The sequence below is a fragment of the Hemiscyllium ocellatum genome, chromosome 6 (genome assembly GCF_020745735.1).
Source record: "Hemiscyllium ocellatum isolate sHemOce1 chromosome 6, sHemOce1.pat.X.cur, whole genome shotgun sequence".
NCBI classification, from domain to species: Eukaryota; Metazoa; Chordata; class Chondrichthyes; order Orectolobiformes; family Hemiscylliidae; genus Hemiscyllium; species Hemiscyllium ocellatum.
In genome coordinates this window covers 125,291,944-125,318,785 of record NC_083406.1, presented here as the reverse complement: position 1 = coordinate 125,318,785, position 26,842 = coordinate 125,291,944, and the positions used below count along the sequence as shown (strand labels likewise).

General features: G+C 43.6%; 1 protein-coding gene across 1 annotated transcript in view; it reads right to left on the bottom strand.

The window, feature by feature from the left end:
- Positions 1-26,609, bottom strand: part of LOC132816916 (F-box/WD repeat-containing protein 7-like) — a 212,418-nt gene extending 185,809 nt beyond the window's left edge. The window contains exons 1-3 of the mRNA XM_060826939.1: positions 26,269-26,609; positions 21,635-21,787; positions 12,295-12,522 (exon numbers count right to left, since the gene is read on the bottom strand). Of these exons, the coding sequence (XP_060682922.1) occupies positions 12,295-12,522; positions 21,635-21,787; positions 26,269-26,379 (492 nt within the window). The 5' untranslated portion in view covers positions 26,380-26,609. The remainder of the gene's footprint in view (positions 1-12,294; positions 12,523-21,634; positions 21,788-26,268) is intronic.
- Between the last annotated feature and the right edge of the window lie 233 nt (positions 26,610-26,842).

Below are 26,842 nucleotides of genomic sequence, written 5' to 3'. Positions count from 1 at the left end.
AAGGATAGTCGACAAAACCGCGTACTTGATAATTCTCAACACTGACATCCCACAGGACAGCATACTCAACCTCTTACCATACTCCTTTCAAACTCACGACCATGGGGCCAAATTCAGTTCTGACTCAATTTACAAATTTGCTAATGAAATGACCATTGTGGGTCAGATCTTAAATGAGGAGACATGTTTTAACGACAATCTTGCCCTCAAATGTCAGCCAAACAAAAGCAGCTAGTCATCTTCTTCAAGAAGCAGACTGGAGGACATGCCTTTGTCTGTATCAACGGTGCTGAGGTGCAGATGGTCACGAGCTTTAAGTTCCAAAAAGTAATTAACACCTATCTACCCTGGTCCATCCACAATGACTCTACAGTCAAGAAAGCACACCAACACCTCTAATCTTCTGACGAAGTAAGGAAATTTAACATGTCCATAATGACTCTTAACAATTTCTACAGATGTGTCAAATAAAGCATACTTTCTGGACGTATCACAACTTAGCATAGAAACTGCTCTGAGCTGAAAAATGTGCTGCTGGAAAAGCGCAGCAGGTCAGGCAGCATCCAAGGAGCAGGAGAATTGACGTTTCGGGCATTAGCTCCTGCTCCTGGGATGCTGCCTGACCTGCTGTGCTTTTCCAGTAACACATTTTTCATCTCTGATCTCCAGCCCTCACTTCCTCCATAGAAACTGCTCTGCCCAAGACTACACGTAGCTAGACTTGTGAACATATGTAGGTTTCTGTGATGTACAAGGCTTTCTTCCATTAACTCTATTTATACTTCCACATATCTCGGAAAAGTAGCCACCATAATCAAAACTCATTCAACCCTGTTATACTCTTTCACCCTCTTCCATCAGGCAGAAGATACAAAGGTTTGAGAACACAAACAGCAGATTTAAGAACAGCTTCTTACCTGCTGTTATTAGCCTTATGAATGACCTGTTACATGTCAGAGATTATCTTTCTCTCCATTTTCTCTGTAGCTGTGGCTTTCTGCATTCTGTTCTATTACCCTGATGTACTTATAGAAAGGCATGATTTGTCTGGTTAGCATACAAAACAATACTTTTCATTGGCACACGTACAGAGATACAATACTAAATCAAATCAAATCAAATCAAATCAGACAACAGGGGTGCCAGCACTGATCTCCAATCTGAAAAGCACTCTTCTATGACTATGCTAGTTTTGTATCCAACTTAACAGAAAGATCTGCAGATATCGAAAAACAAAAGCAGAAATTGCTAGGAAAGCTCAGCAGGTCTGGCAGCATCTGTGGAGATAAAGTGGAATAAATGTCCAACGACTTTTCAAGGATGCAGCTGGATCTGCTGAGCTTTTTCAGTAATTTGTTTTTGTATCCATCTTACCAGCTCACGTGGATCCCATGTTACTTCAGCTTTTGTATCAGCCTGCCATGAGGGACCTTATTAAAGCACTTGCTAAAGTCCATAAGGACAACATCTGCCATCCTGCCCTCAATCAGCTTTGCCACTTCCTCAAAAAACTCAATCAAGTTTGAGATACACAACCTTTCCCGCCAAAAGCAATGCTGCCTGTTGCTCGTAAATACATCTTTTTCCAAATGTGAGTAATTCACATCCCGAAGAAACTTCTCCACCGATTGCTCTACCACTGACAAAGCTCACGAGCTTGCAATTTCCTGGATTATCCCTGTTGCCATCCTTAAACAAAGACACGAGGTTGGCTATTCACCAGTTCTCTGGGACCCCATCTGTGACTAAAGAGGATACAAACATTTCATACAAGGCTCAGCAGTTTTCTCACCAGCCCCTCCCCTGGGCATTGTGGAATAGATCCTACCAAGTCCTGGGGAATGGTCTATCTCAATGCTTTTCAAACCTCCCAATACCTTTTCTTTAATATTGACATTTTCCAAAATAACAATATAGCCCTCCCAAAACTCACCATCAACCATGTCCTTTTCTTTTGTGAATGCCAATGCAAAATATTCACTGAGGACCTCACTCACTTCCTCCAGGTCCACATACCAGCTCCCTCCCATATCCTTGAGTGGACCTATCCTTTCCCTAGGTTATACATATATAAAACACCTCAGATTTTCTTTAAATAAATCAGAGTTTGAATTCTTTTGAATCACCCTCAATCTTAAAAGGGGTTTCAGGTACCAATTCTGTGCTTTGTGGGAATACATTGACCTCTGGTAACTGACTGTTTGTAGTCATTGCTTTGGTCACTGTTCGTAGTCATTGCTTTGGTCACTGTTCACAACTGAAAAACAGACAGAACCTGGTTTAATTGTTCTGTCCCTCTAGCCTCACTTTGGCTTAGGTGATAAGCAAAGCTATAGTTTCTCGATTGAGCCAAATTATTCCCCGCAGGACATCAACTCCATCCACAGTTAATTTAGATTAAATTCCCCACAGTATGTAAAACAGGCCCTATGGCCCAACAAGTCCACACTAACTCTACGAAGAGTAACCCACCCAGACCTATTTCACTTACTTAGTCCTGACTAATGCACCTAACACGACAGGCAATTTGGCACGGCCAATTCAGCGAACCTGCACATTTGAACTGAGAGAGAAAACCTGAACACCCAGAGAAAACCCACACAGGCATAGGGAGAATATGCAAACTCCACACAGAGTCACCCAAGGCGGGAATTGAGCCCGGGTACCTGGCACTGTGAGGCAACAGGGCTAACTACTGAGCCACCATGCCGCCCTCTAAACCTCTCCAACCAAGTCACATTTCAATTGAACTTTACATAATGAAACTAAAAAATATATTCTCCACCATGCCTGTTGCAATTAAAGCCACAATTTGATTCATGACATTTTCCTTGAGTCCTGGTATTGCACTTATTTTTATGAAACTCAGTAAGTACAGCACACTTCTCTCAGGACTTCTAATATCCTGAACCAGTATGTCCCACTTGATTACAATAGAAATACATTGGCCATTAACTTTCACCTCCACCCTCAGTATTTTCCATCTATTTGCTTTTTTGATTGTATCATTGTAAGTTCAGACTTTGTCCCCTCTCATCATTAATTCCAGCTTTTACAGAAAGGTAAGAGTAAAGAAAAATGTATGTGCCTTACAATTAGCTGAGGAAATAACGGGAATTAAATTAACGATAAAACAAATGAGCATATTTGGATTTTAACTTATGGATTTATGAAATAAGTGATCTCCCAGCTATGTTAGATACCAATCACAGTGAGAGGGTGGATTTGCAGGAGAAAAAAGAAAAATCAGTAAGGAGGCAAGCAAAATTAATGGAGTTAAAGGCTGACAAATCCCCAGGCCTGATAATCGACATCCCAGAATACTAAAAGTGGCGGCCCTGGAAATAGTGGATGCATTGTTGGTTACCTTCCTTCGTCCAACAGAGTTTGGAGCATTGGAAGGTAGCTGGCAAATACTACCGCACTACCTAAACATGGGTGAGAGAGACAGAGAAAATAAAATAGAATTACACATCAATTTTCTGAACATCAGTACTGGGGAAAATGACAATGATAAGAAATGTGAAAACAGAACATTTTAGAAAATGAACAGGTTTGGACAAAGCCAACATGGGTCTATAAAAGGAAAATCTTGCTTAACAAATTCACTGAGTTTCTGTAAGGCTGTAACTAGTAGAATAGCTAAGGGCAAACCAGAGGATGTGGTGCATTTGGATTTTCAGAAGATTTTTGCTAAGATCCCTCATTTGAGCTCAATGGGCAAAGCACAGAATCGGGGTCATATATTGGCATAGGCCAATAATTGGTTGACAGGCAGGAAGCAGAGTGGGAATAAATGTGCCTTATTCTGAGTGATAGGTAGTGACTAGTGCATGGATGAGCACTTGGGTTCAACTAATTCTCAATATGGAGAAACAACCTGGATGAGATAACCAAATGCAATATTTCCAAGTTTGCTGATGACACAATTAAGCAGGATTGAGACTTGAGGTCACAAAAAGACTTCAAGATGATTCAGACAAGGAAGTGAATTATTTAAATGGTTGTACAAAGGAATCTGGGTGTCCTTGTAAAGACAGGCAAGTGTACTAAACAATGCGGAATGCACAGCTATAATGGCCTTCCTTGCTCACTCAGTCCTGTATGGAATCTCAGCCTCAGTCAGGTTAACTCCAGAGACGATCTTGAGCCCCCAAAACACCCGAGTCAGAGACCAGACTGCAACCAGCTAAGCCAAGCAAATTGGGCAAGCTTGAATGGACTTCTAGTTTTGCTGCATGGGATTTTGTACACTACATTGGTTGTGCTCATGCTGGGTATCGGGTCCTTTGTCCTGGTGAGTTGTTGTCTGAGAGTGGCTGTTAATCTGTGTGCTGTTATGAGTCCTAGTGGTCGCAGTAGTCTGGCTGTCAGTTCGGAAATGCTCTTGATGTATGGTAGTGTGGCTAGTCCTTTGCACAAAACACTACATAGGACAAACAGGAAGACAGCTAATGATCCGCATCCATGAACACCAACTAGCCATGAAACAACACGACCAGCTATCCTTAGTAGCCACACACTCAGATGTGAAGCAACATGAATTCGACTGGGATAACACTACTATTATAGGACAAGCCAAACAGAGAACAGCCAGGGAATTCCTAGAGGCATGGCACTCATCCGCAGATTCAATCAACACGCACATCGACCTGGCCCCAATATACCGGCCACTGCAGCGGACAGCTGGAACTGACAACCGGAAACAGCGATTTGTATCTGCTGCAAATGTCGGAGGAAACAGCACAGAAGCGCTTCACAGGAGGCTCCCAAGCACTGAGGATGTCACCTAGACAGGGGACGAAACGTCTGCAGCACAAATTCCGAGCTCGGTGAACAGAACCACAACAACGAGCACCCGAGCTACAAATCTTCGCACAAACTTTAATATTGCTTGGATGACTGTGTGTTGAAGGATTGTTGGAAAATGTTTTTTTAACCTTTGCAGAAATACTCAAAAGTAGTTTATTTAAGGGTCATTAAAAGTTTGTTCATGACATGGTTTAAGGAGTTTCTAGCAATCATATGACTGGCGATAACTGCTTGCTTTGCTCTGGACCCTGTTCAGGCTGTTGAAACATTGACTGGCTCAGTGAGGTCCTGGTTTTGACAAGATAAATCGAAGTCCAAGAACCAATGTTGCTAGCTTACCTTTCTATTTCTGAAAAGAAAACCTTGAACTGATGGAAAGGATCTTCAAATCACAGAATCCCGACAGTGTGGGAGTAGGCCATTTGGCCCATCGAGTGCACAGCTGACCTCTGAAGGGTATCCCACCCAAACCCAAATCATCCCTGTATTTCCCATGGCTAATCCACCTAGGCTGCACATCCTTGGACATTGGGCAACTTAGCATGGCCAAACCACCTAATTGCTGCACAGAATAGTTTTCTCCGCACTTCACCTGATGAGAGTTTGTATTTGTTTGGAATTACTTATAGGATAACCATTTACATTTCTGCATCACTGGCTGTGTATTTTATCTAATTGCATATTCACTGAATAGTTTTTGGTAATAATAAACAAGTATGAGTTATTCAGAAACGTGGCTGATCCCTCTTTGATTCAAATCCAAGATCGGCAAATTATTTAATTGGTCATCTTAATAAAAATGGAAAACTTTGTGTGTTCTGACCTGTGGAATACTGAGATTAAAGCACAGATATACTCCTCAGTCCTCTGCCCTCAGTCATAAAACTGACCTGACACTGAGTCAGACTTCTGAATTTCTGAGTAGGGAGTAATGTATTCAGGAGAAAGGAAACAGCAAAACAAAAATCTTGCATCAAAAGAAAAAAAAATTCCGTCCACTAAACCCAGTATTAGGTAGGTCAAGAGTAACATGGTCTCCAAATGAGGTAAAGCAGGGCAGATAATGGCAACAAAGGCACACTATCCCAGTTCAGCGCTTCAGCAGGAGGAACAGGGAGGAGGGAGAAGAGTCATACAGCACAGAAGCAGACCCTTCAATCCAAGTCATCCACGTCAACCAGATTTCAAACTAAACTAGTCCCATTTACTTGCGTTTGGACCACATTGCTCTAAACCTTCTCTGTTCATGCACCTATCCAAATGTCTTTGAAATGTTGCAACTGTACCAGCATCCAACACTTCTGCTGGCAGTTCATTCCACATTCAAACTACAACCTGTGTGAAAATGTTACTCCTCAAGACACTTTTAAATCTTTTTCCTCTCATCTTAAAATTATGCCCCTAGTTTGAACTCTCCTATCCAAGGAAAGACATTTGTGCTCCAGGGAAAAAAGGACTCAGCCTATTCAGCCTCTCCTTATATCTCAAACTCTCTAGCCCTGGTAACATCCTTGAAAATCTCTTCAGCAGCCTTTCCAATTTATTTGTATCCTTCCCACAGCAGGATAACCAGAACTGTACACATTACTCCAAAAGTGGCCTCACCAAAGTCCTGTACAACTACTGCATGTCACCTCAACTCATATATTCAATGGTCTAAGCTTTGAAGGAAAGTACACGGAATGCCTTCTTCACCACCTTATCTACCTATGATACTTAGTTTCTTGAAAACTGTATTTGAATCCCGAGGTGACTCTGTTCAACAACATTCACCAGAGCCTTATCATTAAGTACGATATTCCTGCCCTTGTTAGTCTTATCAAAATGTAACACATTGTGTTCTATCCAAATTTAACTCCATCTGCTGCTCCTCAGCGCAATGGGATTTTGATCAACTGGGCCAATGCACTGAAATAACCTTCCCTGAGGAGGCAGTGTGTAAATATTGTATTACAATTGTACTGAAGTTCAGTAATTCCTCTGTACACTCTATGAGATACCCTACATCCAGCTGGTTGCAGTAATATTACAATTTCATTAATACCTCCCCTAAACAGATATTGCTGAAGCCTGATGTCTGCACATGATTCCTGTAAGCCTGGTGTTCATACTCATTGAACATGTTAATAGGAGGATTACTTAAATAGACAAGCTTGACTTTTCCCTTAGCATTAATAAGTTGATTTCTTGCTCGAGCAAACAATTATACAGTCAGGCAAAAGTGAAGACTGCAGATTAGAGTGTGGGGTGCTCGAAAAGCACAGCAGGTCAGGCAGCATCCAAGGAGCAGGAGAATCAACTCTTCAGGAAAAAGCCCTTGATCAAGAATGAGGTTGTGAGCCAAAGGGGTGGGGATGGAGAGAAGGTAGCTGAGTGCAGTGATGGAGATGGTGGTAATGGTGATAGGTCAGAGAGAAGGGTGGAGCAGATTGGTGGGAAGGAACATAGACAAGTAGAGCAGGTCAGGAGGGCAGTGCCGATTTGGAAGGTTGGAACTGCGATGGGGGGTGGGGGGGGGGGGGAAAAAGGAGGAAACTGGTGAAACCCACGCCGAGGCGGAAGATGAGGCATTTCTCTTCCAGGCCTCGGGTGGTTAAGGAGTGGCAATAGAGAAGGCCCAGGACCTGCATGTCCTTGGAGGAGTGTGGAGGGAGAGTTGAAGTGTTCAGCCACGGGCCGGTGGGAGTTGGTTGGTGCAGGTGTCCCAGAGATGTTCTCTGAAGTGCTTTGCAAGTAGGCACCCTGTCTCCCAATGGAGAGACAACCACATCGGACGCAGGTGGTGCCAGCAGAATGTGGGTTGGTGGGAGGGGCAGTGTGGAGGGAATTGTCTTTGGGAAAATGGATAGGGGGGAGGAGGGAAATGTATATCTCCAGTGGTGGAGTCCATTTGTAGATGGCAGAAATAGCAGAGGATAATGAGACGTGTGCAGAGGTTGGTGTGGTGGAAGATGAGGACCAAGGTGGGGGATCCTTGTTGTGGTTGAACAGGTGGGTTCCCAGGGCAGAGGTGCAGGAAGTGGAGAGATGTGCTGGAGGGCATCAAAGAAGGTGGTCATCTGGTGTATTCTGTGGTGGAAATGATCCTCCCGGGAGCAGATGCAGTGGAGGCCAAGGAATTGGCAGTAATCGATAGATTACTTACAATGTGGAAACAGGCCCTTCGGCCCGACAAGTCCACACTGATCCATCGAAGCTCAACCCACCCAGACCCATTCCCCTACACTTACCCCTTCGCGTAATACTACGGGCAATTTAACTTGGCCAATTCACCTAACCTGCACATTTTTGGACCGTGGGAGGAAACCCACGCAGACATGAGGAGAATGTGCAAACTCTACACAGTCAGTCGCCCGAGGAGGGAATTGAACCCGGGTCTTGTTTTTACATAAGCCAAGGTGGGAGGAGGTAGCTTTGTAGAAGATGTCCATGTTGAGTTGGTCACCATTGATGGAGATAGTCATCAATGTAGTGGAGGAAAATGTGGAAACGGTGGTGGTGTAACTGCAGAAGATGGACCGGAGAAAGAGGCAGGTATAGATAGGAGCATGCAGGTGTCCATGGCTTGCCCTTCGTCCAGAGGAAGTGGGAGGATTCAAAGGAAAAATTATCGAGGAAGAGAAACAGTTCAGCCAAACAAATGAGTGTCAGTGGAAGGGTACTGGTGGGGTTGTCGGGAGGGGAAGAAACAGTGGGCTTGGAGGATGCTTTGCTCTGCTCTGATCATTCGTTCTCAGTTCGGCGGGAGGGGAGAAAGTGTGAAAATTCAGCAGGGCTGTGAGCCAGGACCTGGTGTAGGGCTGGAGCTAGGAATGGGGGCGGAGACTCTAACTGGAGTCGACGCGGTCATAGAGACACGTTAGGTGACATAATTTATCCAAGTGACCCTCCCCCGGGGCATAGGTGGAGAATGTGGGATCCACAGAGGAAATGTCGTAGGCAATTCTGCCGACAGTGTTCAGGTGAGTGGCATCAGTGGGAACAGAAGTGGCTGCGGTGGCAGCAGCAACGACGGAGGCCAAAGTAACATTCCTGTTCGGCCTCACGCTGGTTTTGGTGGCAGCTGATCTCGTAGCGATTACAGCAGCGGTTGTCTGGCCGGTGGTCACAGAGACAGCATGGTCAGCCAGGGCTGCAGATTATTGAGTGGCAAGAATGGAAGTGATGCCAGCATTCGCCGTTGGCAGCAGTTGCAGCAACTGTGTGGCTGATGGCGCCCGAGCAGTTTTCAAGACTGGTGCAAGCTTCTGGAATGGTCGAGGAATCCAGACTATTGAGTTGGGTACATGAAAGTTTGTTATACTTAGGTGTTTGATGTCCGATATGGTGTAGAAAAAGTATTTAAGTGTGTGAATTCTTCAGAGAACGTAAAACAGCAGAGGTTCTTTGCAGTTCTGAGTGCGGCCCTCAGCTGAAGCTGGGCCGACTGTAGAGAGATTAGGTGGCGGCACATGGTAACAATTGTGGAGCTGGGGAGCCAGAAGGAGAACTGTTTCTGGAGGTTTTGAATTCGTAGTAGATACTGGTTGTCCTGTTCAGATCCAAATTGTCGTCTGATCCAGAATGTAGTCTGAAATCAATGTGGGTTCAGTTGGGTCTGTAGGCAGGCACTGAGGAAGGAGGAAATGTGGCTCTTGTAGCGAGTCTGTCTCAGGACATGGCTGAAGAGCTTCAGGGCAGAGGAGATGACCTGGGGGTTGCAGTGAGAGAGTCTCACTGCCAGTCAGTCAATCTGGGCTACACGCATTGAACTAATGAATGAATCTTAACTATCAGTGAATTTAGGTGAAGTGCCCTGAAATGGTGTACTGTGTCTATGGCAACAGCATTCATGTACAGACATTGGAATCTCCACAGTGCTCTACAGGCGACCAGAGACATGGTATCCACTCAAGCAACATCAGAGCAACCGAAACAAGCTGCTGCAGTGCTCTCTTAAATCTCTCTAGATTATCAATCCACCACAAATTGATTTTTAAAAATTCCCTCACTGGATGCAGTCATCACTGACTGGCCAGCATTTATGGCCTGTCCCTCAATGTCTCAAGAAGATGATGCTGAACTGCCGCAGTCCATGTGCTATAGTTTGTCCCACAATACTCTTTAGGGAATTCCAGGGTTTTGACCCAGAGACGGTGAAGGAACAGCAATATATTTCCATGTCAGGAAAGTGAGTGGTTTGGAGAGCAACAAATAAATTTCAAAAGATACCGTACAACAGCGCTTCACAGGAGGCTCCAAAACACTGAAGATGTCACCTACAAAAGGGATAAAACATCTGCAAATCAACTTCCCAGCCTGGCAAACTTACCCACGACAATGGCAATTTGTAGATTTGAGCTACAAATCTTTACACAAGCTTTAACATCTTTCCATGTTCCAGGTATTAGTCCAACAAAGCATGCCCCAATACCTATTGTTTCTAGTTTTAATAAGGCTCCTCAATGCCACACTCGGACTGACGTGGCTTTGATGTCAAGGGTTGTGCCTCTCATCTCCCCTCTGGAATTCAGCTCTTTTGTCAATGTATGAACCAAGGCTGTAATGAGGTCGGGAGCTGAGCAGGCCTCACAGAATCCAAAATGGGCGTCATTGAGCAGGTTGTTGACAGCAATGTTGATGACACCATCACTTTAGTGATGACTGTTGAGTAGACTGACGGGATGGTGATCAGCCAGGTTGGATTGGTCCTGCTTTGTGTGTGTATAGGACATATCTGGGCTATTTTCCACTCGGTTGGGTAGATATCAGTGTTGCAACTGTACTCAAACACTTGGTTGAGAGAGTAGCAATTTATGAGAGACAAGTCTTCGGTACAAATTGCCAGAATGTTGTTAAGGTCCGTAGTCTTTGCAGTATCCAGTGTCTCCAACCGTTTCTTGATATCATGTGGTGTGAATCAAATTGGCTGAAGACTGGTATCTCTAATGCTGGAGACCAGTGGAGGAGGCTGAGATGTATCATCCACGTGGAACTTATGGCTGAAGATTTTCGCATGTGCTTGAGTCTTTTCTTCTTTGATTCAGGTGCCGGGCTCTTCCGTCATTGAAGATGATCAGAAATTTCCTCATATTCAATGCAGAGAAGAATAAAATTCCCTCTCCTCTCAAGGACAGAACCAGAGACTGAATTAGACTGTTCACAACTTAGATTTCATATATGCTCTTTAGAGGAGCTTCCAAACATACATCACCTGCCAGACTATCCCTTCCCCAGCTCACCTGCTGAAGCCCTCAGTCAGGCCTTATGTTAATTCTAAACCAACATTCTTCAGACTGGCCTCAAATTGAAGCCTCCATATAATGTGTGGTGAGCCAAAACTCTGCTATTGTACCCTAATTCATACATAATTATATTCACATTTGTTCTTACTGATTCACATTTCTTAACTGTAAATTAATCTTAATTTTGAAGTACTCAATTTTGTTTTGAGATTCCTTCATTGCCTTAACCCTACCTTAAATCACCCTCAGTAGCACAACGTTCTCGACTCTGATCTCCAGCATCTGCAGTCCTCATTTTCCCCTCAGTAACACAATCCCTAATTTCAGCTTCAAACATCCTGGGTCACTGGTCACTAAATCAATGGGTATTGTCCAGTACCATTCAGAGCTGCTCAGATAACCAAACAGTCTGCATCCATGTGCAGCAAGATGTAGACATCATCCGGGTTTGGGCTGACAAAGAGCAATCGTTGTGATATCCAAATCTGGGAAATGACAGATAATAGGAGCAAGAATCAGCCGTTTGCCCCATTAAGTACACTGTACCATGCAACATGATCGTGGCTGATCCTTAAATTGGAAGGTCTGACACCCGCTCTCTCCATATTCCTGGATACCTTCAGCCTCAAGAAATCTATGTCTTTCTTGACCATCTCTATCACGAGAAAATAATGAAAGCTTTCCTCCCTGGTTCTTGAAAACACCTAATCTTATTCCCAAGTTCTGTTCCTTCCTTCACCATCACCAGAGAGCTAGAATGGAGACTCAGGATTCCAAATCTCACGCTCATCTCTTCCCCAGGAACAACAGCATGCCTTTCAGCTTTCTTTTCCTTTTGAAAAATCAAATCAGCTCACATTCATTCAATCAATCACTTTAGAAGATTCAAATCTCCCAGCATGGGATTATTTATCCAGTTTTATAAGTTACCCAACATCTGATGGGAATGTCAGTTAGAGTGGCAACTGAGACGAGTGCAGCTCAGGTCTCTCAAAAATCAGAAGTTTGAACACCATATTCTGCATTCTATTCTATTACCTTGATGTACTTATGCAAGGTATGATTTGTCTGAATTATATGGAAAACAATACTTTTCATTATATCCTGGTACATGTGACATTAAATCAAAATGAAACATTGGCAATTTCACACATTTACAGTGTCACAGTTTCTCATGACAGAAGTGCTCCAAAGATAGAAACCAAACAGATGAGTAATCCAGTGAATACACTGGCGATCTTCGATTGCTAACTCTTACCTTAGGTTTAACACGTTGGACTAGATGTCTACCCTGTGCTTCCTGAACGAGGTCAATCCACTCCTTATCCGCAACAAAATAATAATACGACTCTCCACAATCGTCCTCTATCCCCTCCGCTGTGTCACTCAGATCGTCCTGTTCTCTTTCATCCATTTCTTCATTCTCTCCTTCCTCCCACCCACCACGAACGCCACCCTCTTCTTCGAGTGCACCATCAGAGAAGCTCTGTACGGGGAACAAACAGAAAGAGCAGTGTTGCTGTGAAACTTAATACATTTATTGACTGATTACTGTTTGAAGCCTCACTAACTTTTCACTTCATTCTTGTATCAGTTTTGGTATGGAGCTGTGAAGTGAGGACTGAGCTAAAAATGACCTTCGGATATGACCTATGGATAGCAGTTTGCGTTTGGGAAAAAGGGAGAGAGAACAAAGCAAGTTTTCGGCTGTGTGAGAGGCCAATTCTGGAAGTTAACTGTAGGTTGAACCTTGATCAAAAAACTCCAGACTCTTCAACATCTAAGCATGGAAGGTCCAGGGAGAGCAATTTGTTTAAGAATCGACGTTTCGGGCATGAGCCCTTCTTCAGGAATTCTGAAGAAGGGCTCATGCCTGAAACGTCGATTCTCCTGCTCCTTGGATGCTGCCTGACCTGCTGCGCTTTTCCAACAACACATTTTCAGCTCTGATCTCCAGCATCTGCAGTCCTCAGTTTCTCCTTGAGCAATTTGTATAAACAAGTAACAGATGCTTGGCTATTAATAAGGTCAGCACGTGGAAATTGGTTCCAGCAAGTCTGGAAGAGATCTTATGCTCCAATAAACGTTGAATGCTAAGTGGGATCTCGAAGAGAGGTGGCCAGTTTGGCAGGGAGAGGCCAAAGTTTGAACTGGATGTTGTACTGTGTTTTCTGTGAGAAGGCCTTTTGCTCTTGATGTTCCAGCATGAAGTTTTGAAAGCACAGTGCTGAACTTCCCAATACCACCTATTTTAAGTTCAGATAACAGAAATTAATTGTTCCTGACTTAGGAATAAACTGAAAAGATAGCTGATCAACAGCCACAGAAACATCAACCCAGAAACAAGGTAAGCCCGTGGAACAATATTTCAAGTGGTTTTTGAAAATCTGGCCAGTTTTGTTATTTGCTTTTACTTATCCCTTAAATATGTTTAGTTGTCGGTCTTTTGTATGAGGGGGCTGAAAACAAAAGTTGTTGAGTTTACATCATAGACAATTAATTACTTTATTGTGTGACTTTAGCAGAGCAAACTCACTGGATTGTTCATACGGAAGAACCTCAATTATCTGAAAGAACAGGCAGGCAGTATTTTATTTACTTAATCAACTTCCGGATTATCAAATGCCGGATAACAATTTAGCCAAGCATCGGAACCTTGTGATCTTGCCGGATAATCCAATATTTGGATAATCGAATACCAGATAACAGAGGTTTCTCTGTAAATTGCTCAATCTTTTGTTTAAGCTACAGATCCTGTGTCTTGAATTGATTTTTCATAGAGTCTGGGATAGGTTATTCAAAAAGTCTGGTTAGGAGCCACTGGGATCAACTGAGGGCCTTTGCAGATTTCAATTTTACTGTGCCTTGAACACAAAGGTCAAACTGCTGATTTGGATTAGCTGTCTGTCACCAAGTCGTAACATTACGAAGTACAATGACTACACCTGCCAACTGGGCATGCTGATCAACAACTTATTCTCTAGCTGCAAGTTTTACTTCCCCAGCTGATGTCAACAATGCTTCAACAACCACCATTTTAGTTACAAGTGTCAGCTCAGCTGGTAACACACTAGCCACCAAGACAGAACGTAGCAGAGTTAAGCTTCTATCCATGGCATAATTTTGTCTGACAGTCTAACAAAGTACTGAGGGAATATCATAGGTGCAGGTGGAAGGAAATCTCATGGCACCAAGAGATAAGCAGAACCATTCTTTGAAACATCTGAGATGTTACAGCATAGGAGATGACTATCCAACCCAGTACCAGCTGTCCAAATTAGCAGCTTGGTTCACTGCCATTCTTCCACATTTTCCAGTATCGTTGCATATTGCTTCTACTCAAATGAGTCAATATTGTGTTTCAGTCAGCACCAATAATTTAAGAACATAGAAACAGGTCAGTCAGCTTCACTCAGTTTTCTGAACTTGATCACCAATTAACTGGTCACACTCTGCTATGGAACTTGGTGATGTACAGATTGGGCACTACCTTCAGATATGTAGTTGATTGGTCGATGCTCAAGGATATTGCTGATATAAATAATAAACAACTTCCTTCAACACACTGTACCATCAGGATAGAATTTATCACTTGATCCACCTTGACAACATTAATCAATTACATAGCAGTCACTAGGCAGCCAAAGAGCCAACCACCACACTGCATTCGGTTGCAATCCTAAACATAGTTATTTAGTATCAATGGCCTGGCAGATATCAAAACAAAATGACACAAACGAACCCCATCACACAAGCAGGGAAGGCCAACGATGCTGCCAAATCTGTGTAGGCTGGGTCTTCACTTCACCTACATTATAACAGTAGACCTCAAGTCACATAAAAGACAACTTAAGATGATTCCAGGTGTTGCACAAATAAAGTTTCTTCCTTTAGACTAAAAATATGTGAATTTCAAGTTAACTTCAGTTCACTGCAACAAAAAACGTGCTTGATGTCAAGAGAAGAAACAACATACCAAACAATTAGAAACAACAGATATCTGGGGGGAGGAAGTTGGGACATCAGACATCATGAAAATCTACCAGAAATACCTCAAAGCTGACACTTGCTGTTTCAATAAAAAAAATTGAAAGTAAATCACCGATCAATGCACCAAAGTGAAAAACACCTTGGGTAGTGGATAATGCAAGTTTATAAGTGAAACAGAGAAGAGAAACAATGTCTTCTAAAACCTTTAGATCAAACAAAAAAAAACTACAACCATTCTTTTGTTTTTGAAGTATTTAATTCAATTATTCTTTACAGCATATGGTGTCTTGAACTCTGCTACATTTTATTTGGAAATCGTCTTGATCTGAATTATATTCAGATGCTAGAAATCCTGCAACTCGTAACCCCCCACCCCACCCAACTCCCCAAAGCCTCACCACTATCTACAAGACAAAAGAGTGTGATGGAATACAGATGACACTCCAAAGATATTTGGGGATCACTCAAATCCCATGAATCTGGCCAGAATCCTAAAGGATTAAGTGAAGTATTGTTGAGATATTGGCATGGGCTTTGCTGAAGGTACTGGTTAATCTCATGCTCATCCAAAAGCAATGGGGCAGAATCCTGGTCTGAGCTTTTTTTCAGCTGTTTTTCTCACTCTTCAATCTGACTTCCAAAAAGTAGACAAGATTTTCAAGCAGTAACAACCTCATCTAATGAAACACCAGATAACTGACTTAATTGAAATTTGAACTTGAACTAAGAGGATCTTGTCACGTTAGATATACCTCCAAAAAAAAAGTCAGAGCTATGTTAAATTTTACAAAACAGTTATCACTTGCAACTGAAAGCATGACCTTGCTTTTTGCTCTGTGTTTGACATATGGGTCAGTCTTCATGTCCTTTCCTCCAGGAGTTTGGATAGACAGAGGAGAGGTGATGACTCTCTTAATTTCCCTTCCCTGATCATAACTCAAACAAAGACAACAGCTCTCTATTTTTCAGAGCCAAACATGAAGCTCTTACAGACAGGGCTTTCTCCTTCTTGTCTTCATAGCCCTTTCACTCCCTGCACTGCCACCAGGTACCCTGATTACTGTAGCAGCCAAATATTGTTCACAAAATTCCTTCTGGGAAGATCCAACAACCCATCCGTTTTTCACTACCAATTATCTGTTGCTTCGATCCACACTGTCCTACCATGATAAAGATTAATTAATACTTTCCAAAACCTAGCCGAAACAAATACATCCCCTTACAAACTTTCACATTTTGAGCTTCTGCCATCATACACAGCCCCACCACACACCTTTATATAAACCATTTGCAACAGTGAACAATTTACCTGGATCAGTTTTGTTAATTCTCTTCTTACTCCTGATGACTACAATGAGGCTGCCTCGATGGGTGTCCTTCACTAATATGCAGCTCATGTTTCAATCACATCAAATCCAGAGTCATTAACCAGTTATTGTATTACGAGATTACTGAACAAAGACTGGTTTTAATTAATTCCACCGCAGAGTAACAAAGGAGCACGATCACAGCTTAAAAAGCACAGTTGTTATACCTGTCAACAGCCAGCAGGTTGCAGCACGGTGCCACACTCACCAAACCGTGCGCTGGGGAAGAGACAGATGACAAAACAGCAGATTCGGCAGCACATTATCCAGACTAAATGTAAACTCAGCAGTCATATTCCTCCAAGGCCACAAATTAAACTTTTGCATGTACAGATTTAAGTGAAGCTGATGATTCAGGAGATAAAGTTGCAAGTTTAAATTCAACTATGAGAATTCAGTCTCCAACATCCCCAACAGTGGGTGTACCTATATACTAAGGCCGACAGCTCAAGAAAGCAGCTCACCATCACCTGTCATTTAGAGAATAATTAGAGACAGACAAATTCTGGCCAATGACATCTGCATCCCAAAAACAAATTTAAAGTAAGTCTAGATCAACACCACTGGTACTCAGGTAGGCAGAATATTCAATGGAAAGTAAACCAAGGCCCATCAGCCCATTCTTTGGGGCTTAATAACAAGCACATTTTAAATTTTATTTCTATTCATGGGCTCTGGATCGTCCATTAGTAACATAATTCACAACTGTGCACACCAAACACAACAGTTTTTCTTCTATTTATGCAATGTGGATGTCACAAGCTGAGCCAGTATCTATTGCCTGGCCAGAGTTTCCTTTGAGAAGGTGACGATGAGCTGCCTTCTTGAGTCCATGTGCTATAGGTAGGCCCACAATGCAACTAGAAAAGGAGTTTCAGGACTTTGGTCCAATGACACATTTCCAAATCAGGATGGGGAGTGATTTGGAACTTACAGGTAGTGGTGTTCCCATGTATTCGCCACCCTTATCCCGCTGAATGGTTGTGGTCATGCATTTGGAAGGTATTGTGCCTAAGGATCCTTGGTGAATTTCTGCAATGCAACTTATAAATGGGACACCACTGCTACTGAGTAATCAGTGGTGGAAGCAGTAAACATTTGTGGATGTGGTACCAATCAAATGGGATGTTAAATTCTGGATGGCATCAAGCTTCTTGAGCGTTTTTGGAGCTGTATTCATTTTGGCAAGTGGGAGATATTCCATCACACTCCTGACTTGCAGTTTGCAGATGGTAAGCCAAGAATGCAGCGCTGGAAAAGCACATCAGGCCAGGTAGCATCCAAGGAGCATGAGAATCTCAGGCACAAGCCCTTCAAGAGGATTCCTGATGAAGTGCTTGTGTCAGAGTCGATACGCCTGCTTCTCGGATTCTGCCTGGCCTGCTGTGCTTTTCTAATGCTGCTCTGTCAGCTCTGATAGACAGCATCTGCAGTCCTCACTTTCTCCTGGTAGATGATGGGCAGGCTTTGGGGTGTCAGATGGTGAATTACTCAATGTAGAATTCCTCACTACTGACCTGCTCTTTGAGCGACAGAATTTGGACAGTCCAGTTCAGTTTCTGGTCAACGGTAATGACCTAAATGTTGATAGTGTGGGATTCAGTGATACCAAGGCAATGAAATGTCAAGCAATTGTCATGCTCCATTAACTATTTCTTAAGGAGATATTTAGCAGTCATATTTATGCAAAAATCATCTCATTATTCTTCATCTCTCCAAATACCATCCCACAAGAGGATGAGGGTTTGGAAAAGGTCATCACATTCAGACAGAAAGCGTGGTAAACTTAACTGACAATTATTATCTTGATTTTGACAACCTTCTTTCCACTTGCCCCTCTTCTACTGACATGGCAGGACTCGGAGGTGGCTATCAATTAAGATCACACTAGGAACTACTTTGGTAGAAAAACAGATTAGCAAGGCAGATGAGCTGAATGGTGATAGATTGGGAAAATGGGGAGGTACAAGACGGCCTAGATGTTCTTGTCCACCAATTGGCAAAAATGAGCAGGCAGATGCAGTAGGCACTGAAGACAAGACAACATCTGGATTATAGTTTCATCAAAGGAAGGATGCCTGGCTAGAGAGGGAGTACAACAAAGGTTAAGCGCAGCAGATCAGGCAGCATCCAAGGAGCAGGAGAATCGACGTTTTGGGCATAAGCCCTTCTTCAGGAATGACCAAAACATCGATGCTCCTGCTCCTTGGATGCTGCCTGACCTGCTGCGCTTTTCCAGCAACACATTTTTCAGCTCTGATCTCCAGCATCTGCAGTCCTCACTTTCTCCTAATACAACAAAGGTTACTAGAGTAATTTCTGTGATGGCAAGACTGACATATAAAGAGAGACTGGATTGGTTAATGTTAATTCACTGGAGTTCAGAACATTCAGGGGGTGATCTCACAAAATCCCTATAAAATTCTAACAGGACTAAACTGGATAAGTAAGAGACAGAGACACATAGCACAGAAATAGGCCCTTTGGCCCAACTTGTCCATGCTGAGCAGGTTTCCTAAACTGAACTAGTCCCATTTCCTGCTTTTGGCCCATATGCCTCTAAATGTTTCCTACCCATGTATCTGCCCAAATATTGTAATTGCACTCAATTTTACCACTTCCTCTGGCAGCTCATTCCATATACGCACCATCAACTGCATATAAAAGTTGTCCCTCAGGTCCATTTTGAATCTTTTCTCCTCTCACCTCGAGTCATAGAGATGTACAGCATGGAAACAGACCCTTCGGTCTAACCCATCCATGCCGACCAGATATCCCAACCCAATTTAGTCCCAACTGCCAGCACCTGGCCCATATCCCTCCAAACCCTTCCTATTCATATACCCATCCAAATGCCTCTTAAATGTTGCAATTGTACCAGCCTCCACCACTTCCTCTGGCAGCTCATTCTATACACGTACCACCCTCTGCATGAAAATGTTGCCCCTTGGGTCTCTTTTATATCTTTCCCCTCTCACCCTAAACCTATGCCCTGGAGTTCTGGACTCCCCGATCCCAGGGAAAAGACTCTGCCTATTTACCCTATCCATGCCCCTCAATTTTGTAAACCTCTGAGGTCATCTCTCAACATGCAGGAAGAATGTTCTCAATGACCAGAGACACAAAAACAAGGGCTCATAAGACCTTATGACATCAAAGCAGCACTGTGCGATTCAGCTTGAATCTACTCTGCCATTCAGTTATGCCTGATACGTTTCTCAACTTCATTTCTCCTGCCTGCTCCCCATAGCACTTGATCCTCTTATGAATCAAGGACCTCTGTCTTAAATACACTAAATAACATTGCCTCCACAGCCCTCTGTGGTCATGGTTTCCACAGATTCAACCAGCCTCTGGCTGAAGCAGCTGTTGGCACGTGTTTTCAAACTTCTGAATCATCTGCCCGATGGAACAGAGCATAACTGGGGTGGAAAGGATCTTTGATTATGGTGGTTGCTTTCCCGAGGCAGGAGAAGTGCAAACAGAGCCAATGGCGGATGGCTGGTTTATGTGGTGGACTGGGCTATGTTCACAGCTCTCTGTAACTTCTTGCAGTCTTGGGCAGAGCAGTTGCCATACCAAGCTGTGGTGTATCAGGACAGAATGGTTTACATGATGTCTCTCTAAAAGCTGGTAGGAGCCATTGCAAACATGCTGAATTTCCTTAGCCTTCCAAGGAAGAGGAGGAGTTGGTGTGCTTTTGCGATTGTAGTGTTGACGTGGATGCACCAGGATAGATTATTGTTAATATTTACTCCTAGGAACTTGAAGATCTTGACCACCTCCAACTCGGCACCATTGATAGGGTTGTGTCTTCACCTGCATTTCCTGAAATTGATGACCAACTCCCTTTTTGCTGACTTTGAGGGAGAGAGTGTTGTCTTTACACCATACCACTAAGCTGTCTCTTTCCTGTACTCTGTCTCATCATTGTTTAAGATCCAACCCACAACAGCGGTATCATCAAATTTGTAAATGGAGCGAGCGCGGAATTTGGCCACAGTCATTGTGTATGAAGAGTAAGGGGCGAAGTAAAGATCATTGTGGAGGAGATGTTATGGCCTATCCTTACTGATTGGACTCTGCAGGTCAGGAAGTAGAGAATCCAGTTGCAGTGTAGGGAGCAGATTCCAAAGTCTTTGGAGAGGAGTTTGGCTGGACTTATGGTAGTGAAGGCAGAGCTAAATTCAATAAATAAAAGACTAATGTAGGTGTTCTTGTTATCCAGATGTTCCAGGGATGAATATATGGCCTGGGAGATGGCGACTGCTGCGGATTTATCATCCTTTATCCCTACTCTGTACCTTCTGCCAGTCAGCCATTCCTCAACTAATCATCTTGTCTTCTTTAGCTGTCCTCTGAGGAGCACCTCAAAAGGTCTTCTGGAAATCCAAATAGATCACATCTAGGGGTTCTCCTTTGTCTAACTTGTTTATTCGCACTTCTAAGAATTCTACACCATTTGTCAGGCATGATGTCCCCTTGACGACGCACGACTGACTCAGCTCTACTTTACCGTGCACTACCACATACTTTGCAGTTTCATTCTTGATAACGGGTCCTAAGATCTTACCAATGACTGAGGTTGTGTTAACCAGCCTATGATATCCTGCCTTCTGCCTTCCTTCCTTCTTAAAACACGAGTGTGACATTTGCCAGTCTTCTGAGACCCATCTCGACTCCAGTGATTTACTTCTCAAAAAGAAATAGGGCTGCAACAACCACATCATGTAAATGAAATAAAAAGGGTATTCAAGGACAAGCAACAGTGAGTTTCAAAAATTTTGAGAGAGAGAAAGATAGAGGCGCAAAAACATTTTCGGTATTGAACCCGAGAGTCCATGAGAAAGGCAGCTGGAGGCATTCCAATCCCAACCCCTCCATGGTGATGCGATTAAAATTAGTGCTGCCAAACGAGTAGAATTGGAGATCAAGAGTGTTCTTGGAAGGTTATACAGTTGAAGGAAACTAGCAGGATTGGAAGGTTTATGCAGCTTTTTTTTTTAAATCAGAAAAATAAATTGGCCCTGCAGCACAGATCTGAACTGGAAAATAATCCCTGCACCGCATCATATCTTGGTAAACAATTATGGTTTCATGAAGGTATGCTTCAAACTAGCCCCTCTCTCCTACTTATGGCCTTTCAATTCTTCATGAACCCACCACAGATAGAAATGAGAAATCCTGATACCAATGCCTCCCAGCAACATTTGCCAAATTGGAGTGCAGGTGTTGACTTACACTATCAGAGCTGCTGGACAGGCCTTGCGTACTGGTCTCTGTACTCAGCTTACTGGCATGGCACAGCAGTAGCTCACAGTTCCTTTCCAAAAGATGGCCCGTGATGCCTTTGATATGCAGGAGGTCATCCAGCGATGAAAAGCCTTTCAATTCCTAAAATTATGGTTTGGATAGGAATCAAAGAACAGAAAATTGCATGAGTAACAGTAACAGGACAAACATTATAACAACACATATCAGCTGCACAACGATTGTCAGTGTTCACCCTCTTTTTTTGATGCTATTATGTTTATGCCAGGTCTGGTATGCAATACAAAGGTTTCCTTGACCTGGGCAACATCGTTGAGCAAGACTCAAAATTTGTCAATGCACAAGCAAATTTTATCTCCCTCCAGCCCCAGATCAAACTGAACTTCCTCCTCCTCCTGTTTCGTTCACAAACCTTTTGTGATACTGTATCAAACTTGTTCTTAAAATCCATGTTACAAAAAAAAATCACCTTTCAACAATCTTCTGTTAGTTTAAAAAAATTGATTGGATTCACTGAGTACAATCTTACAAAGCTGTGTTGGCTCACCCTCATTTCTGCCCAACACAAGGTTCTTTGAACCTTGTTCGTAAATCTTCCCCATCACTGATGCTAAATTAGCTGCTCATAGAACAGCCCTTGCACCCTTTCTTCAATATCGTGCCACTCTCCAATCCTCTGGCACCTCATCTATATCAATGCAAGGTTGAAAGATTAAGGAAAGTCCTTCTGCAATTGCAAATCCAACTTTCTTCAGCAAACTGATCCAAGGCATCTGGACCTAGCAACTTATACAGATACAGACAGGATGTAATGAATAGTTGGTTATAGATTTACCACCCATCCATTATCACCACAGATCCACTTCTACTGATGTTACATCAGCTTCCTCTGCCTCAGTAAACACCAACACAAAGCATTCAGATTTATAGGTTCACCCTGTTCACGTCACTTTCCTCAAAAAAAAACCCACCCTTTCAGGGAATGTGGGCATCACTGCTGGTCAATATTTGTGGCCCATCCTTAGTAGCTCTCAAACCACACTGCAACAGGACCTGGACACATACATCAGCCAGATGGGTCAGGATGGCAGATTTCCTTCTGAGGAACTTTGTAAAATGAAAACAGAAACATCTTCCAGCATAAAGCCTTTTATTTCTGTGCCCTATCACTTGTCAAATTTGAATAAGTCAGAGTCAGAGAGATGTACAGCATGGAAACAGACCCATTGGTCCAACTCGTTCATACTGATCAGATATCCAAAATTAATTAGTCCCATTTTTCAGCATTTGATGCATATCCTTCTAATTCATGTACTCATCCAGATGTCTTTTACATGTTGTAATTGTACCAGCCTCCACCACTGCCTCTGGCATCTCATTCCATACATGCACCACCCTCAAATGTTGACCCCTTCCCCCTCAAGTTTTGGACTCCCACACCCCAGGGAAAAGACTGTCTATTTACCCTAAGTATGAGGGGAGTGATTTTAGAAATCCTCAGCCTCTGACTCTGACTCTCCAGGGAAAATAGCCCCAGCCTATTCAAGCTCTCCCTATAGCTCAAACTCTCCAACCCTGGCAACACTCTTGTTAATCTTTTCTGATCCCTTTCAAATTTCCTGTTGTAGGGAGACCAGAATTGAATGGCTTACCCAGAAGTGGCCTCACCAATGTCCCGTACAGCTGCAACATGACCACCCAAACCCTCTACTCAATGCTCTAATCAATAAAGGAAAGCATACTTAACGCCTTCTTCACTATCCTATCTACCTGCGACTCCATTTTAAAGGAACTATGAACCTGCACTCCAAGGTCTCTTTGTTCAACATCATTTTCCAAGCCCTTCACATTAAATATATAAGGATGCCCTAAATTGTGTTTCAAAAACACAGCACCTCACATTTATCTAAATTAAGCTCCATCAGCCACTCCTCGGACCATCAGCCCATCAGATCAAGATCTTACTGTACTCGGAGGTAACCTTCTTTGCTAGGCGCAAGTGGATACTGCAGATGCTGGAGATTAGAGTCAAGATTAGAGTGGTGCTGGAAAAGCACAACAGGTCAGGCAGCATCCGAGAAGCAGGAAAATCAACGTTTCAGGGAGGAGCCCTTCATCAGGAATAAGGCTGGGAGCCTCAGGGGTGGACAGATAAATGGGAGGGGGTTGGGGCTAGGAAAAAGGTAGCTGAGAGTGTAATAGGTGGATCGAGGTGGGGGTGAATGTGATTGGTTGCAGAGGAGGGTGGAGCAGATAGGTGCAAAGGAAGATTGACAGGTGCAACAGGTCATGAGGATGGTGCCGAGCTGGTTGAGGAGCATCAGGGCAGAGGAGATGACCAGGGATTGTGATCCCACCTGTCAGTCTTCCTTCCCATCTATCTGCCCCACCCTCCTGTCTGACCTATCACCTTCACCGCCACCTCCATCTACCTATTGCACTGAGCCATCTGCTTCCCCGCCCCAGCCCCTCCCAATTATCTCTCCATCTCAGAGGCTCCCTGGCTCAGTCCTGATGAAGGGCTTTTGTCCAAAATGTTGATTTTCCTGCTGTCCGGATGCTACCTGACCTGCTGTGCTTTTCCAGCACCACTCTAATCCTAACTTTCTTTACTGTCCACTACACCTCCAAATTTGATGTCAACTGCAAGTTTACTAACTATTCCTTCTGTATTCACCTCCAAATCATTTATACAAATGACAAAAAGCAGTGAACCCAGCACCAATCTTTATGGCACAATGCTGGACACAGGCATCTAGTCTGAAAAGCAACTATCCACCTGTCTCCTACCTTCAAGCCAGTTATTTATCGAGATGGCTACTTCTGTCTGCATCCCACGTGATCTAACTTTGATAATCAGTGTACCATGAAGAACCTTGTCAAATGCCTTACTGAAGTCCATATAGAGCACATCCATTCTCTGCCTTCTTCAATCGTCTTAGTCACTTGCTCAAAAATCTCCTTACTATCCTTAATTAGCCTAAATTCCATTCAACAATGTGCCCATCACTTATGTCAGGCTCACCGGTCTATGGTTCCTTAGCTTTTCCTTTCTTAAACAGAGGCATCACATTATCCATAGGCGAGGTGCTGGAAGACTGGAAGGTGGCTATCAACGATACAAATATCTATCAGCATGAGGTCCGGCCATCTCTTCCCTAGCTTCCTGCAAAGTTCTGGGGTGCACCTGATCAGGTCCCGGGGATGTAACTACCTTTATACATTTAAAGGCATCCAGCACCACCTCCACTGTAATACAGACACTTGTCAACATATCGCTATTCATTCCCCTAAGTTCTATAGCTTCCATATTCTTCTCCACAGTAAACACTGGGCAGCACGGTAACAGTGGTTAGCACTACTGCCTCACAGCACCACAGGCCTAGGTTCAATTCCCGCCTCAGGCGACTGTCTGTATGGAGTTTGCACATTCTCCCCGTGTCTGCGTGGGTTTCCTCCGGGTGCTCCGGTTTCCTCCCACAGTCCAAAAATGTGCAGGTTAGGTGAATTGGCTATGCTAAATTGCCCGTAGTGTTAGGTGAAGGGGTAAATGTAGGGGAATGGGTCTGGGTGGGTTGCGCTTCGGCGGGTCGGTGTGGACTTGTTTCCACACTGTAAGAAATCTAAAAAAAAACTTTTTCTGTATCTCACTCATCTCCAGCAGTTCCACACACAGGTAGCCCTGTTGATCTTTAAGAGGAGCTTGAAAAGCACAACTCGTCAAGCAGCATCTGAGAAGCAGGACACAATGTTTTGAGCATAAGCTCTTCATACCGACTATCCTGTCCCTTGGATGCTGCCTTACTGGCTGTGCTTTTCCAGCACCATATTTTTTTACTCTGATCTCCAGCATCTGCAGTCCTCACTTTCTCCTGAACTTTGGGATGCCTTTTCTCTGCCTCATTACCCTTTTGTCTGTAATATATTAGTAGAATATTTCTGGAATGCCCTTAACCCTATTTGCCAGTTATCTCATGTCCTCTTTTTGCCCTCCTGATTTCCCTTGACTATTCACCTATTGCCCTTATAATTATCAATTTTTTTGCTATACCTTGTTGATTATACCTCCCTTTCATCTGATTCACAATTGTTTTAGGACAAAGTTATTTGTATCTCAACACACCTGCCTTTTCTTGTTTTTCATAATTAATTCTCTCAACCACAGCTCCTCTTAGTCATTCTTAACACTTACACCTTGCTAGTTTCCTCAGATTATAATTTCACTTTTTTAAAATATCATCTTAAAACTAATCTGTTGACCTGCCATTAGTCTTCTAGAAAGATATTTCTTTTAGTTTACCAGCAAACGTTACTTTTTCATTATTTCACCACGATGGTGCTGTCTTCTGAAATCTCTCACAGGAAAGTATTTGAGTGGGATCAGACTGAATCACTGTTTCAATAAATACAGATGTAGCGGACTGAAAGGCCTACATCAATCTCACACCTTTTAGTCCTCGCCCTCTAATCATCCCAATCACCTCGATAACCATGCTCTCCCCGACCCACTCCTGTTTCTCCCCCTGCCTCCCTGGTACCTTCACTCTCTCATTGCTCCCCCCAAACTCACTCTCCCTCCATCCCCCCCTTTCTCCTCTGCTCACCTCTCTCCTCCTCACGATGGCTCTCGCCCTCTTCCTCCCGATCCCAAACAGCGCCGTTTCCAGTTCTTCGGCGCTTGCCCTGTTCACATCGACTTTCTCGGGCGACTCCATGGAGTTAGGCCGCGAGGCCTCGATCTTTCGCCTATTATTCAACCGGTCGGCGTCAGTCGATTCAGGGGAATGCCAGATTTTGCAGCCTGCCGTAAGGTCCAAGCAGGTGCTTTAGGGATTAAATGAAGGGACTACTTCGTCCACCCCCACCCCCTACACTCCCCAGGGATTTTCACCCAAAACTTTCCTGAGGAAAAGCGGCGCCAGAAACCGGCAGAAAAACAAACGGAAAACCCGCCACTTCCGCTGGCTGCCGGTCAGCAAACCAACACCCATTGGCTGAGCCTGTTGTCAATCATTCGTCCACAGCTCTGATTAGTTACTATAACCAGGCCGACAGGGCAATGCCCCATTTCTATTGGCCAGGGTCCATGTCCATTAGAGATCAAACGCCTATCAGACGCCGGACACTCTATTTCCCCGCCTACTATCCAACGCACCTGAATGGTTAATACAACAGCCA